The 16,060-nt window shown below is 48.9% G+C and overlaps 2 protein-coding genes across 3 annotated transcripts in view; one reads left to right on the top strand and one right to left on the bottom strand.

Annotated features, from left to right (window-relative positions):
- Positions 1 to 4,043, top strand: part of CCNYL1 (cyclin Y like 1) — a 29,427-nt gene extending 25,384 nt beyond the window's left edge. For both annotated transcript variants that reach the window (XM_054381356.1, XM_054381355.1), the window contains 2 exons: positions 425 to 587; positions 3,391 to 4,043. In XM_054381356.1, coding sequence (XP_054237331.1) covers positions 425 to 587; positions 3,391 to 3,507 — 280 coding nt within the window. In that variant the 3' untranslated portion in view covers positions 3,508 to 4,043. The remainder of the gene's footprint in view (positions 1 to 424; positions 588 to 3,390) is intronic.
- Positions 4,044 to 11,244: 7,201 nt separating this feature from the next.
- On the bottom strand, positions 11,245 to 12,975 carry FZD5 (frizzled class receptor 5). Its single transcript, XM_054381354.1, has one exon. The coding sequence runs from the start codon at positions 12,973 to 12,975 to the stop codon at positions 11,245 to 11,247; it is 1,731 nt and encodes a 576-aa protein (XP_054237329.1).
- Positions 12,976 to 16,060: the final 3,085 nt, after the last annotated feature.

Here is a 16,060-nt window from a genome sequence, read left to right as displayed (position 1 = left end):
TCAATAAACCCCCTTCCTGTTATCAGCCTGGTGAAAATGTCTGCAAGTTCTTCAGAGCTAATAAACAGCATACATCATTCCTTTCATCTGATCACTATAGTGTGGGGCCGGACGAGAGTGAGAATGGTGCATGAATTGTACAGCTGCACTAATGGAACTCCGAAGAATGAACCTCCCCAGTCAGCCAAGCAAGTGCATGACAGGGCACTACCTTTCTCTCTGAGCTGGAGGTGCCAGGACTCAAAAGCTGCACCTTGTTTTGAGCACAAATGAATGACCTGTCTCTCAAAACTAATAATGCAAAGCTCTCGATGACTGTTTCAAAGTTGCTGGGTTTAAAAACAAGCTTGAAGTCTCTTCAGTGTTTTCAGCCAGCTAATACAATCTTTTTTTTCCTTTGTCTTCTCTCCCATATGCTTCCTAGGAATGAGATGGAAAGACACTTCTTGGAGCTATTGCAGTTTAATATCAATGTTCCTGCCAGTGTTTACGCCAAATACTACTTCGATCTTCGCTCCCTAGCAGACGACAATAACCTGAGCTTTCTGCTGGAGCCTCTCAGTAAAGAGAGAGCACAGAAACTGGAGGTAATGGTCTGAGACTGGCTGAATAGGGAGTGCTATCTGTATGTTTCGCAAGAGCATCCGCTGCTAATCATAAGTGGCAGTTAGAAGAACTAGAAAGTTTCTACATTGGTGTCTTAATGGCAGATTTAACCCCTTTACAACTACAGATAGCACTTCTGAAGCCACACATAAGCTCAGGTAGCATTCTGAGGAAAGGACAGATTATGGAAGTCTAGCAGATTGCAAAATAAAATGGATGTTATTTTGGGAACCATAGCTCTGTTAGGCTACTTAAGATTGAAAGGATTAGCATCATATGTAGTGGATTGTCTGTCCTTCTCTGGTCACAGTCTGTATTCCAAGCACCTCAGTCACACTCAGACTTTTCTAAATAGTACCAGCTGAAGGTTTCCCACTGTATCCCACTGCACAGCTGTTTTTAGATTATTTAGAGGGAGCACTCTTACTGCTCTCTTGGCTTAGTAAACCATTTGTCTGGGGACTGCTGCAGAAATAATGTTTCTTTTCACAACTTCTAGAACCTCACCTTTCCAAAGATGCATTGCTTTAAGATTAACTTTTGGATTAGTCACTTCTTAGGATGTCCAGAGGAGTGTAAATAGAGAGTCCTGGCTCCTTGTGCTCAGTGAGAAAGAGTGCCCATCTGTGAGTCCCTGTGGTCTTCTTTGGCGTGAAGGCACATTTTAAAGAAGTGGAACTTTTGCAGAGTCAGTTTTACTAGTTGCTGGAGATGTGTAAGAGATTTCAAAAATATCTGAATTACCTGGATTCCCAGGCAAAATTTTGTGTTGGATCAATGCAACCTTTCATCTGTCCAGATTTAATTGATGACTCTGCATGTTCTGTTGACCTTTCAACAAAGGCACTACCACAGGCCCCGTGTACACGGATACCGCAGGCCCTTTCAAAGAGGGATGTGCTATACTGTACTTGGCTTAGATTGTTCTGTTGTCCACCCCAATAATTCTGCCCCAGTGCCAGTGTTTTTTTTTATTTTATCGCAGCTAGAAGTGTCTGAACTTTGGAAATCAGTGTGACCCTCCTGGTCATTTCAAATGATAGGTATGACGTGCCTATGAATTCCTTTAAAGTTAAGCAGTGCAACTTTCCTGCTTTGTCTCACCCTTTCTACTTGCACTTTAAGCTAACACTGTCACTAATTGTAAATGTGATTGCAGGGCAGTTCATATTCCACAGGAAACTGTTTACTGAACTGCTTGGTGCCCAGCCTGAGTGGATGATTTACAGATTGTGAGCCTGTTTTGTTTCTTCTTTGCTAGCATTTGGGGGCTTGGTATTTAAAACCAGAGTAATGTTTAGTACAGTTTATGATTTGCCATAATGCATTTAATATTGCATATATACAGGACATTCTGGTTTTAATTCTAAAAAGTGATAAATATTTAAACCATTTGCTGTTGTTTTTTTTTTTTTAATTGGACATTTTGGTTAGAAGCACACAAACAGTTGATAGGAGCCTGTATGGAGCAGTGAATTAGTATTCCAGGAATTGAAAACTGATTTACACCATATAGGTGACTGTGGCTAAATGTGTCAACACAGATTGCTTTGATTGATGTGCTAGCATTAAACCAGGATGGAGAGTCTGTCTGGTATTGCACTGGGAGCTCATGCAGCCAGTGTCTCAAAGAATGCCACTCTTGAGCCAAATGCATGCCTCCAAAAGGTTGGCAGAAATAAATGTAAATAATTATTTTAAAACATACTCAGAAGTTTATTCATGTTTGGAGTGCTTTTCACCTTTTGAACTTCCAGAACACTGGGGCTGCGCTGAATAGGTGCTGCCTTAGAGGGAAGGTGTAGGCTTGGAGCTGGTTGCTCTAAAAGTTCATCTGGTGATAGATGGTAAATTATTAATAGAAGTTAATGTTCAGAACTGAAATTCAGTTCAGTCTTTTATTACAGGTATCCTTCTTTGTTTGCATTGATAATGCCTGAAGGCTCCAATCAGAAATGGGCCTTGCACAGAGGAGGACACACTGTTTTCTGGGCAACATTGTGTTATTAGGATTTAAATAATTAGGCTTGTTACTAGAATAGCTGCACCAGAATAAAGGTTGCTTGACTAGCTAGGGAAGTAGAGCAGAGGCAAGCCAATAATTGGGTGGAAAAGCAGGTTAAATACTAAGTTGTCCACATGTCCTGATATTTAATAGCTGTATTAAAGTGCCATGCCATCAAGCAGTGGGCTGACCTCCCTTCTAAGACTTCTTCAGGAGCCTGATCCCAGGAAGAGCATGTTGGGGCTGAGGACATAGAGAAGGCAAACCAGACATCCTAGTAGAACTTGATTTCTTAGGCTCACTTGCACTGAGTGGCCAAGGGCAGGGTGCCCAAGGAATTGCAGAGAGACATTTTCGATTTGAACCTTTTCTGCATAGAAATGTGTGCATTTTTGCATGTTTCAAAGTTTTTGTGCTATTGCATGCACCTGTCCTAGCTACTAGGTGCAATTTTAAACAACTTGCACAAACTCCTATGTCTGAAATGGATCCAAGTTTTCTATTAGACAGTGAGACTGGTAAAAGAATGAGGGTACTTGGGTATGGAAACTGCTCACCTTTAACTTTCTGATGGATAGGATTCTTGCTGGCATGGGGACAGACCCTTTTTTATATTTTCCCTCCAAAGTAGTTATTTCCTCTTATTCTAGGTAAAAAACCAGTAGTGTAACTGCTACAGAGTGCCTGCTGTGATGGTGTTACACTTGCAAAACCTCCCTTCAAAGGTTCAGACTTCCCTAATGTGTACTTTCTCTTTTGTATCTACACACGGTGTGCAGGCTATCTCCCGGCTGTGCGAAGACAAATACAAAGACTTGTCAAAAGCTGCTATGAGACGATCTTTCAGCGCTGATAACTTAGTTGGTATCCGCCGTTCTAATGCCATCCTCTCCTGAGGAGAGAGAAAGGTGCAGCACCATAAACCAGCATCCAGATGAGTCGAAGGAATGCCACCACTCCATGCACACAGGCCAGTGGTGATGGTGTCTTCCAGCAAGAGGAGGAGAGGAGAGAAAACTTAGCCAATGGAGCCCAGAGCTTGAGGAGCATACTCTGTGCAAAAGACAAGACCTTTGTCAAATCAGCTTTCTCCTCCTTCTAATGTATCCAGAGGTGCAAAAACGAGACTTTTCTCCTTCTCTCCCCCACAGATGTTTGCTTACTATGTAGGCCTATAGCTGTGAACTCTTGAGGTTTTGAATAGTAAAAGTAGTTTTAAATTTTAGAATTTAAACACTAACCACATGACTATAGTTATAATGTTCTTCCCTCCTTTCCCCTGTCATCCAGAGTCTTGCTGCATTTGTATTTCAGGTTGATGCAGTGTTAACAAAAACAAAACAAAACATGGGACTCTTAAAGTATAAAGCCACTCTGGAGCTGAAAACAGTAGCATAGACATATGTTGACAGCTTTTCCCTGGTTTGGCTACTAAAAGCTGCTATTATTGGTGATCTGTTCATAACCAAGAAACTGCCTAGCAGGAAGGAATTCCAACTCAGCACCCACAACTTCACTCCAGTAGAGATTGTCAGAAGACTTTGAATGTTTTGACTGCAGGCAGAGATACGGTTTTATGTATTGTTAAAATGTATAGGGTCCATGCTGCATTTCTTGTGAATTATGGTGCTTCTCTCATTTTCTAATACTTATATTGCTCTGGAAGAGATGCAATCTGTATATTTTTCTGAGGCATTGAATGAGAAAGTTAGTCTGGAAACATCACCACCATCCCAAACAGTGTAGCAATCCAGTGGTGAATGGTGTGTGTGCAGCACCGCTTGTCTGAGTTCTACTGCAGATCTCTTGTGCTATATACAGTGGAGTTCCTAAAGCTGATATTGTGCATCCATTTGGCTCTCCTCAGGTTTTTGTTTCCTGGGAGGGATTTACATTCATATTGAGATAATAATCAGTTTGAGAATCTTTGACTACCTAACATGGTAGGTTGAAAGATACTGTATTCATTTGAGAATTATCAAAAAGCTTTCTATAAAGATTTTTTTTTTTTTTTTTTTTTTTTTTTTTTTAGTTTTGTTGGTTTTCAAAGTGAATTTTATCTTGTGCAACTACTCTAGAGGCTTGGGTTCTGCTCTTTCTGAGACTTTGGAATGGAGCTTACTTTCAGACTCTGGAACTAAAGTCTAAACAGGATAAGTATTATTAGACTCTTCCTGTTACAAGTCTTTTGTAGTATCTTCCCTTCTTGGATCCAAATAGATTCTAGGCGGTTTGTCCTAGGAGCATATCTCTCTCTGAAAGGCATGGGTTTTGTGCACTTCCTCTTCCAGCCAAGGCCCAGAAACTTACACTGAATAGCAAGTCCATGTGCCTTTGAGAGTGGGGCTGTCTGAGTGCAATCAGCAGTTTGGCTGCACTCAGCTCTCAAAATGATGCATATAGCCTTTTGTGGTATGCAAACATGCCAGCCCCTGGCTCCCAAACCCATGGAACTTGGCACTTCAGGTATTGATCACAATTCAGTTTTGAAAATAACACTACATCTTCAGGTGGTTTTCCTTTCTCATGTTTCTATTAAAAGAAAAGCTAATAAACTCTATTTTAATTAAAGTTAAAGGTGAATCGTGTGCTCTGTATAGCTGTCCGATTTCATTCCCCCTCACAAGTATTTGGTGCTGTGCAGCTTCTCTCAAGCATGAAAAAAGAAAGAAAACCCCCCAGTGGTAAGCCTTAAAGCCCCTCCATTCCCTGTACTTGCTCCTTGCCTTCATTTTGTCACAGTGACTTGTGAATGTCTGGGGAGCCAGCAGCAGAGGTTATGTGGCAACTGCGAGCTGCCTGGTTGGCAATATGGGGCAAGGCCCTGGCAGCCTGCTTCAGCTGAAGGCAGGGTAAAGTCTTGTGCAGCTGCCTGGCTGTTCCCACATGTTGTTTGGATTTAGAATTTGACTTAGGCTGCTCAGGTAACTATTCCCAGTTTCTTTGCACTTAAATGGCCTTTAAGTAGAGCCAGTCTCCCTGGAGGTGATTTGATGTTTTCTAAGTCCTCTCTTGAGAGGCACTAAATTGGAAACTACAAGTGACCAGCTCCTGGATTGACTTGTGACCTAATTGCTTACCACTTTTCTTTCCTTAGCACTGCCAGATGCCTTTAACTTTGTGGGATCAGTCTGGATGCACTTTGCTGTGGGCTAGCACATGGCTTCTGCACATGCAGCCATTCAGCAGTGAAGTGCTCAGCAGAAACTTGGGGCAGTCATTTACCTTTTCTGCTAAATAAGATTGAGGCTTTTCCTGCTGATCTGGATGGCAGGCAAATGACCACTTGAGCTGACAGCTGCTTCTGCAATATATCCTGCAGGAGACTGCTGCTCCCAACTTAATTTTGCTTCAAACCGTAACTGGGTTTAGTTTTACTGTAGCATAGCCCAGAGCACGTTGTCAATAGGATTTTGATCTGTTTACTGATGCTAAACAGAGCTCAACTATAACTCAGCATCTTAAGAAAAATAGCAATTTCATTTAACATTCTGGTCCCCCTAAAAGAGTTAGGTCCTGGACAACGCACAAAAGTAAACATACAGCTCCCTTTTGAAGGGCTGAGCAGTGACTGTATCAGAAGGAATTGGTTTTGGGGAGTTCTGATGGAAGACAGGGGAGAGATATACTGTAATTTTCACTGTTCTTTATTTGTTGGCAGCACTTTTCTCAAAAAGGCAGAAGGAAAATTACAGTAATAGACTATTCAAGCTGCAGAGATTGTTGCCCACCTGTGTTCCCAGGGAAGAGCAACCAGCTCCAGGGCCAGTGTACGTTGTTTCCCTTAACAGCTGAATAATATTTAATATATGTTGAGGGGACCTCTACCTCCATCCAGTTCCAGGACAGCACTCCCCATTTAGCAGTAAACACCATATGCAGAGACAATAGCTATGTTTCAGCTCAGCATATATCAGTGGTAAGCAGGGGCAGGAAGTCATGGATATGTTTGTCAGCTTCTGTGATGGCCTTGGGCTTCAGCAGCCCTTTCTCTTTGTGTACAGGGGCTGTGTAATCTGTTTCTAAGGGAATTTTACAAGAACTACTTCAGTGTGGGTTTGGCAGTTAAGAGGACAAGCACTTCAGGGATGGAATAAATGTCAAGACCAGCGCTTTTGGATAAGAGTATAGGCATCAAGCATAATATAAGCAAGCAGAAGAGCAGTTGAGGCAAGAGCTTGCACAGGGTGTTGGCAAGGTGTGCAGGGGGCAGGGTGAGTGGGTGTGTTCAGTGCCAGGTGGCTGCCACCCCCAGCCTGCACTGGATTTCCCACAGGACACTTGTACAGTGGTGTTATGCAGGACTAGCTTTCCATAATGTTAGCTGGGAAAAGACTTGCACTGAGGAGATTGCTTGACAATATACAGTGAACTACAGGGTGCTTCCAAAGTGACTTATAGTGCACTTAACAATGCCTCCCCCTGCCACCACCTCCAAATGTCTAGCTCAAGAAAGAGCTGAATGTGGACTTGTCACAGGACTAGAACAGCCTAAGGCTGCTTTTGTGGACAAGGTAGGCTGTTTTATTTTGTGTTTTTTTTCTGGTGAAACTAGTACTTTGGCTTTTACTCTGTGCCATTAAAAATTATTTGAAAAGCTGCATAGTACCTGTAGTGTTAGACACTGACATTCCCCATGCCACCACATAGTTAAGCAAACAGCAAAATCCCAAAGAAGCCAGTGACTGCCTCAAGGATGGCTTAAGTTGACCAAATGGGATACAGGGAACACAACTGACATAGCAGCATAAGCATTAGGCTGGGCTCTGTATGTGTGAGCATGCATGTGCTCACAGGCATGGTCCTGCAGGTGATTTGCAAACAGCTGCCTACATTAATGGCCCTTCCCCTGCTTGGAAACAGTAGGTGGTGGATGGCAGTTCTGCCAACTCCTGTTTACTGAGGAGCTGAGGACACAGTGGCTTCCTGGTTGATGAGGATGACAAGGTTACTAGTGAGATGTTGGGACTTACTTCCAGAGGCACGTGGGGAGTATCCACAGCTCCTCAGTAAGAACCTTCTACTGAAATGGTGCATGTCCTCTCTACACTCCAGGACGGCTGCCCTGTGCCTGACAGCACGATTTGCCTGTATTTAAGCAGTGGGAAGGCAGATCACCAGGCACTGAGGAACCGGGTGAGTCAGTGTGGCTGCTGGGTTTATCGCTGGGTGCTGGAATGCTGCTTCCAGGTAAGAGATCCTATCTAGTGGGACCTGATGTGTGCCTACACACCTAACTAGATAGCGAAGTCTTGCACCATTAGTCACCAGGGAGCCAGCCTTTAACCCCTTCTTGATCTTCCTAAAGTGCTTCTCCCAACATGAGAGCACACAGCAGATGGCAACATGGACACTCAAATCAGAGTGCAGCTCCTGTTTGGCTGAGAGCTGTCATCTGCTTGGCCTGACAAGTATCAAAGGGTACCACTTCAGGGCCTGACCTCAGTGCAGGGCAAAGGACTGATAGTGTGCAAAGTGCAGCATGCCAATAAAAGTTGATAGTTAACCCTCTTCTACCAGCAAGGTGTGACCTTGGCCTGTCAAGAAAACGTCACAGGCAGCAGCCAGACAGGCAGCCCCTGAGGACGAACTGCTGTCTAGTGCAGGGCCAAGCTATGACACCCATGCTGGGGCACAGCATGCAAGTACTGAGTGACATGCCCCATGCTGAGGTCAGTGCTGCATGGGCTTCGTGCACACAGAACCCACTACTCCTGTACCATGCAAGGATGGCTGCCTCCCCTGTTCCCCCACACTCCCCAGGGATAGGAGCCCTGCACAACCCTCCAGCATAGGCCTCCCTGTAAGTTTTCATAGCAATTAATATTCTAACAGAAGCAAAGAAAAGAACACTTTTTTTTTGTTGTTGTGGTGGTGGTTTGCTTTTTTTTTTTGGTCCCCATAAATAACTGATCTCATACTTCTCTTTGAATAAAATTTCTTCATCTTTTCACAAACTATAGTACAGTTATTCAAACAACATTGACCAGCATCAGTAATGTAAGAGGCAAAACCCAACATGTAAGCTGGCTACAGCAAACAGAACACTTGTTGCTGAGGAGCCAGGCTCAGACACAAGTTGATTGTATGAACCTACCCTTAGATCAAAGCTGAAGATGCTCTTGCGTTTTGCAGTGGGCAAGCTTGTAGCTCTTGGTGCATTTCTTTTTTCTTAAAAACAAAAAAAGCTTTACAGGCAGTTGCACTTTAGGGAAAACAAAAAACAAATCAAATACCAACTTTGACATGGTTTTGTTCGTTCTATTGCATGATGTGAGTTTAGCTGTATCTACAAAGGCACTATAAAAAAGAAGAGTCCAGCAAGGCATGGATTGGAGCAGCTTCGAGTCATGTAATGCCCTGGATTACAAAATGAGACTACCCACGGCGTCTCTGCACCTTACCTGCCTCACTGCTGAGAACACACCTGCCTCAAACCCGTATCAAAGGTCACTACAACTTCTCTATGTACAAAGCAGGCTATAATACAACTATTTACAATTTGTAACACACCATGGTGCAATTCTGTCCACAATGAAGTGCTGCAGCATGCAGGAGGGAGCGAACACTCTGTCACAAGAGTGCTGATATGTGCAGCAAAGCAGTCCCTGTGAGCCCTCTGTCCTTGCACCACTGACTCTGCTGGCCACAGTGCCCTGGAGACACTCATGTGGTACCTTGGCAGTACCTTTATCAGTAGATATGCCACTTGAGTGTCCCTCCACTTCCCAGGCTTTGGTTTTAAAATGAAGTGGAAACCTTCTTGACTGAAGTGGTCCAAAGGTGTTGAGAACAACCTCGGATCCTTGCAGTCCAGTGAGAGCAAAACCAGCAGTTGCTCTCCAGTGCTCAAGCAGCAGCCAGGTCATGTTGCCACACTTGCAGGAGGGCAAAAAGACCTTGAGTAATGGGTAGGTGGGAACATAAATGATTGCCACGTAGGACAGGGAAGAAAAAAAAAATTTAAAACCCCAGGCATTTTCACAAGCGGGATGAAGCCAGAGGCAGCTGCCTCTCACCATCTGTGCCGCAGCTGGAGCCACTGGCCCTCACTGCATTCGGTGAGGATGACAACAGAGCCCTCCTGCCATCATTCTACTTATTGAAACACAGCTGTCACCACCACTTAATGCCAGGCACCACTTCTGTCAGTGCTGTGCTGCTGTCTGACCTGGAAAAGGCTTTGGAAGCTGGAGGAAAGCGAGTATAAGTGCTCTGCTGAGTTTTCCTAAATTGACTGCTCACTCTCAAACCTGGCACTGTCTCCAAGAAAGAAGTAGCAAGAAGTAGTGAAGCTGCTCACTGGAAAAACCCAGCTGCTTCCCAGGGACGGCAGACTGCTGCCTGGATCACCCCCACCACCATGCTCACACTACCCACTACAGAAGTACAACCATCCTTTTTAGGGTTGGTGCTGCCACGCTCAGCTGCTGTGTCTTGTGTCACTAGCGGGCAGGGTGCTGGGGCTGCCTATCTCATCCAGAATAACCTGCAAGGCATGAGGGAGACACAAAAACTCACCCTGCTGCAGAGGTGAGAAGCACAGAGCAGCATCAACCCCTTCTCAAGCACAGGCAGCTCAGGAGGAGGCTGCTCTCAGTGCCAGAGCCAACAGTGCCCTGGGCTCCTTGCAAACCCCGTGCTGCCTTGTCATTCAAGCAGCCCCTCAGCTCTCCGGAGCACATTGCTCCACAGGCAGCAGAGCTAGCTACCCATTGCAGAGTGGTGGGTTGAACCTGGGAGTTGGTGCCACAGAGCTGAGCCCCACCAGCACCAGACCCAGGGAGAGCCAACATGTACTTGCCTGGTAAGACAGGACTTCTGGGGTCACCACCTGGTCCTCGCCCATGCTGAAGACAGTTTGGGACACTGTCCCTGCTCCCCTCGAGGGCCAGGTGGCAGTTCCTCTCCACAGCCCTTTCCTCCTACAGCACCACGACCCCCGAAGCCCACAGCCCATGCAACTCCCACTCAGGCAGCAGCAGTGTTGTGACAGGGCACCCAGTCTTCTCTTTTGCTACATGCAGCTCTGTCCTGGGACTCCAGCAGCCCTGGGAGCATCATTCTGCCTGGGAGGCCCTTGGTGCAGTGCAACAGAGACACAGCCCCCACTGCTAGCTCTTTCCAGTCCCCTCAAATTCTCTCCTGCTCTCTGCTTAGTGTCTGGGTGCAGGTACCAGCTCATCACCCAGGGTCAGGGGCCACCACCCACCCTGCCTACTGCAGCTCACCACTTCAACGCAGCACCAGTAAGCCCTGCCCAGAGGCTCACTGTAGAACACAAATCAGCACTTGAGGGCTATCTGCCACTTGACTGGCATGCAGGTAAAGGCAAACCAGGACCTAAACCAGGACCTCAACCAGGGCAACCCAAATGGGGCATATACGGTGGTGTCAGGCTCCAGGCCTCCCCTTTCCCTCTTGCCCTGCATTGCTAGCAGCACCTCTCCCTGCCTTCCCTGGAGCTGTGGCTGCTCTGTGCCCCACAGGTGCACAAGCTTGGTCCCAGGCAGCACCACAATGGTGGAGCTGAGGATGCTGGGGATGGCTCAGCAGCCAACCCACCTTCTGCGGCCCAGGGTCTTTGCAACCCTTTCCTTCCCTGTGGCTGGGGTCACTGAGGTTCCCTCCAGTCACACATGGGACAGTGGGACCTGCTTGTGGTAGGAGGCCATGCTGGGCAGCACCATCCTGCCTGCCAGTGCTGGGCTGGCCTCACCATACATAGAGGCACCTGGGGGTTTCCTGGCCCGGCAGCAGTGGGCTGTGAAGCGCCTCCAGGACTCAAGTGTCTTGCCAGACCAGATCCAGACGCCAGAAGTGATGCCCACCACAAGGCACATGAAGTACTTGAGCATGAAGACAGCATAGTCGGGCTTGGGGCGGTGGGGGTCCCCTGGGCAGGAACAGTTCTGTGCCTGCTCCCATGCCTCCCGGTTGTGCTGCTCATAGATGTAGCAGGCGATAACGATGGTGGCAGGCACAGTGTAGAGCACAGTGAAGATGCCGATGCGGATCATGAGCTTCTCCAGCTTGTCAGTCTTGGTGCCGCCCTGCTTGATCACACTGCGGATGCGAAAGAGTGAGATGAAGCCAGCCAGCAGGAAGAGGCTGCCAGTGAAGAGATAAACCACAAGCGGTGCCAGCACAAAGCCCCTCAGGTTCTCCAGGCTCTGGTTGCCCACATAGCAAACCCCAGCCACTGGGTCACCATCCACAGAGCTGAGTGCCAGTACGGCGATGGATTTGGCACTGGGGATGAGCCAGGCAGCCAGGTGAAAGTACTGAGCGTAGCTAGCAATGGCCTCGTTGCCCCACTTCATTCCAGCAGCCAGAAACCAGGTGAGGGACAAGATGACCCACCAGATGGAGCTGGCCATGCCAAAGAAGTAGAGGAGAAGGAAAACTATGGTGCAGAGGGCAGGGCCTGTGGTCTCATAGTGGATGTGGTGGTGTTCTGAGTTGCAAGCCACATTGGCATGCCCTGCCACCAACCGCACGATGTAGCCCACGGAGACAAACAGGTAGCAAGCAGAGAGAAAGATGATGGGGCGCTCAGGATACTTGAAGCGCTCCATGTCGATGAGGAAGGTGGCCACAGTGGTTGAGGTGGAGAGGAAGCAGAGGATAGACCAGAGGCCAATCCAGAAGGTAGCAAAAGTCTTCTCATCTTGAGTAAAGTAAGGCTGGTAGCAGGGGATGGCACAATTGGGTACCTGCCCAGTCCTGATGCGGTTGTACAGCGGATGGGACTCCTTGGAGATGGGGATCAGGGGCGCTTTGCACTTGCAAGTCCGGCCACAGTCCAGCCCTGAGGGGTGCTGCCCATCGAGTGGCGTCAGGTTTTTGGCTGCGTCCTTGGCCGGGCGTGTGGGCTTCCCAAAGAAAGGCGGCAAGGTGGTGACTTCCGTGCGGTTGTATCCCATGCAGAGCACCTCGGTGTCCCCCAGCACCGGCAGCCTGTCGCAGCTCATCCTCTCGGGCCAGGCGAAGCCGTACTGCTGCATGATGGGCGAGCAGCCGGCCTTGGCCCGCTCACAGACGGAGCGGCACGGGGGCAGCGGCTTGGTGTAGTCGGGCAGGCAGATGGGGGTGTACATGCTGCAGAGGAAGAAGCGCAGGTCCGGGGAGCACTGAATCTCCACCAGCGGCCAAAACTGGTGCACCTCCAGCCCGGCCTCGTCCTGTGTGTCGTGGTTGAACTGGTTGGGCATGTAGGTGAGGTTGTAGCCGATGCCCTTGCACATCGGCACGGTGATCTCCTGGCACACCAGCGCCTTAGAGGCGGCGCGCCCCGCCGCCGGTAGCCCCAGCAGCAGCGGCAGCACCAGAGCCAGCGGCACCGGCAGCCCCCGGCCGCCCATTGCCGCCGCGCGTCCTACCGCCGCCGCATGCCCCGAGGACCTGTCGCCGCCGCCGCCGCGCTGGGAGCGGGGCCGCGCCAGGACCGCCGCTGCCGCCTCCGCCGCCACTCGCGCTCTGCTACGAGCGGGCGCCCCCGCGCCGAGCCGCGCCCGAGCTCCGCCCTTAGCCCCGCCCAGGAACGCCCCGGGACTGCCCCCGCCCCGGTGCCCGGCCGCGGGCCCCGCCTCCGCCCCGGTGGCCCACCGCCGAGCCCACCTCCGCCCAGGCAGCTAGTCCCGGTGCGGCGAGACGAAGCGCCACCGGCACACCGCGCTGCTCCCGCCTGCTGCAGGCGTTCTGGCAGAGTCCCGCTCGGAGACCCGCAGGGGTCTCGACCCGGGGGGAAGCGGGGCAGTGAAAAAGTGACGGTGATGACTGACCACTAGCCGCGCAGCACTCTCCCCTGGCTCCCTGCCTACGGCGAGGAGCCTGGACGGATCCTGGTTCCTTTCCCTTTCGGCCCCTGGGCCCCTCTCGAGACCCAGGACCAATCCCCTCCCCAGCGCCGGCCCGAGCCGGCGTGACCTCGTCGTCGTGGAGAGCAAAGCGGGACAGGGACAGCGGATGGAGGAGGAGGAGAAAGCAGGAGGCGTCTGCTTCAGCTTCTCTCGGTGGGAAGAGGCCGGGTCCTCATCCCGCCGTAACTTGATGGGGCGGGGAAGGGGAGAAACCCCGGGGGCTGGGGAAGGCGCGCAGGGTCTTGCTCCGCGTTTGCCTTGCTCCGGCAACCGCACATCAGCCAGGTACAAGGGTCACGGGCAGCACCTTCCGCTGCAGTCTCTCCCCTGCTGCCAGCCGGGGCAGCATTCTAGCCTCCCTGGAAGCTGAGCCGAGGCAGGGAAGAGAAACCGGACCGGGCTGTGCCCGCCCAGCCGGCAGAGTGCGGCCAGCGGCGCTAGCACATTGCTGGCCTGGGCTCCCGCCGGCCCGCCGCTCCGGAGCCGCGGGGTTATGGTTCAAAACCGCTTTCCTCACAAGCCGTTGGCGAATAGACCAAGGTGGCTCTTTCGAGAGACCCTACTCTTGCCGAAGGCCCCTTCCCAGCGCTCAGAGAAATACGGGCTCCCGCGGGAGCTACTCAACGTCAAGAACTGCAATCTGTGCGCTAGCGAACACCTAAATTATCAGCCCGTTTTTCAACGGCCTCCACTGCTCCTGAAGCTCAGGGCACGCAGGCGAACAGACCTGCTTCAGAAGCAGGTCACAGGCTGCACCCACTCTGGCAGTGCTCATGTTCTAGCCAAGGAGAAAGGCTGGTCCCAAACCCTTGAACCACAAGTTCCTCACTCCTCATTGGATGCAGACAGAGGGGCAACCTGGACCACAATACTCACACCCCGGCACTGGATCAGCTAGTCAAGACATATCCGCAGCACACCACCCACAGGGTCTGCTCACATTCAGGCCTGGTGCTGAATCCCATGCACCAAATATATCTCCAGATGCATCCAGAGGACAAAAAGCAAAGACTAAAAGCATGACTTAGATCCTGCCTTCCTCCCAGAGGTAAAATCTAGTTTGCTTATCAATCTGTGGCCACCACCTCTCATGTCACCAACTGCTGCTACCACGCATTGAAGTCCTGAGGAGTATTAAGGCCAGAGACCTCATTACCACTTCCAAAATCCTCTGTGTCCACAAGTCCACCCAGCCTAGGCAAGGATATCATTTGGCACTCTTTTTTAAAAAGACAAAATATCTCCACAGTCCCTACACCTCTGCTTTATGCTCTAAGTTCTGCCTGTCATAAAGACACAGTGAAGAGAATTTCAAGTCACATGTTCCTTTGGAACATGGTGGCACAGCCCTGTAGCAGGAGTCAACTTTTAATTCTCCCCAACAATGAGTTTCTGTGAACTAGAAGCCCAGCAGAAAGCAATCACGGACAGTTTCATTATGGCTTTCAGCTGATTATCCAAATTATAGCTGAGAGCAGAGGACAGCCTTTTTATTATCATCATTGCTGTACAATTAGAAAATGCTGATGAGGGTCCACAAGAGCAGAAATTCTCTCCTTTTTTTGCTGCTATTTTTTTTTTAATACACATTTCCTTGGGTAATATCTTCATTTGATTCAACACAAAATGGGAAACAGGTATATATAGGTGGAAAGGGAGGAGATGAGGGGGAAATGGGGCAGCTCATCAGTTCATCTATCATCTCTTGTAGCCTAGGTTCAGGTTTCACCACTCCTCCAGATGTATCTAATTCTTAGAGCCTGGCTGTAAATAACGCTGTGTTTGCTACACTGGGGACACATAAAATCCAATTAAGAGCCAGGTAGACATCTGTTGGCTTGTTCTGTGCTTCTGTTTCCCTTTTGTTTTTGTTTTTGGTTGTTTTTTTTTTTTTTTTATGAATACATAGCAGAGCAACCAGAACAGCCCTATTCATCTACAGCACAGTATGAGAGCACAGTGCTTTATGTGCATCCAGCAGTATTAGTGACAGAAGCTGTGCTTAGACAGAACCTACCCCGACAAACCCTGGAGACAAAAGAGAAACTGTTTCCTGCCCCTAGGAACTTGGTGTTCTTTAAAACATGTTAAAAATTACTCTGAAATCGCTTTACCTTTAATTCCTGTGCAGAGGTGTTCACGACGTTCCACGATGCTAGACAGGTCTGCTTGAGGGTCCATCTGGTCCTTGCTTCTGGCTCCAGCCCAGAAGATACGGGCATGGGCTGACAACATGCCCTCACGGACACACCTTCTACCTGTTGAGGCATCTTCAGCTGGGGTGCAGTGGTTCCTGGTAGAAGCAGGAAGTTAAAAACATGGTAAATATTCCTGTATTTGGTTCTTTCACAGCTATATTGTCAGGACTGTTTACCTGAACAAACTGCCTTTGTTAAGGATACTGTGACTCCTAAATGACTTTAGAAAAAGGACTAAGTGAGTTTCTTTTGTACAGACTAGCTATTACCGTTGCCCTTGTTAAAGAACTTTTGCAAAGAGCTTTTCAGCCCAGGCTCTGGACAGAAACAAAGCCAGGGAGAACTTATCTTGGCTCTTGGCTTTGCCTGTACCAAAGCAGGGCAGGAAC

This window comes from Indicator indicator, chromosome 5 (assembly GCF_027791375.1).
Source record: "Indicator indicator isolate 239-I01 chromosome 5, UM_Iind_1.1, whole genome shotgun sequence".
In the NCBI taxonomy this organism is placed as follows: domain Eukaryota; kingdom Metazoa; phylum Chordata; class Aves; order Piciformes; family Indicatoridae; genus Indicator; species Indicator indicator.
Note: the sequence above shows the minus strand (reverse complement) of the source record. Positions and strands in the feature narration are given on the sequence as shown.

Coding starts and splice junctions, on each gene's coding strand:
- FZD5 (XM_054381354.1), bottom strand. CDS start 12,975: ATGGGCGGCCGGGGGCTGCCGGTGCCGCTGGCTCTGGTGCTGCCGCTG.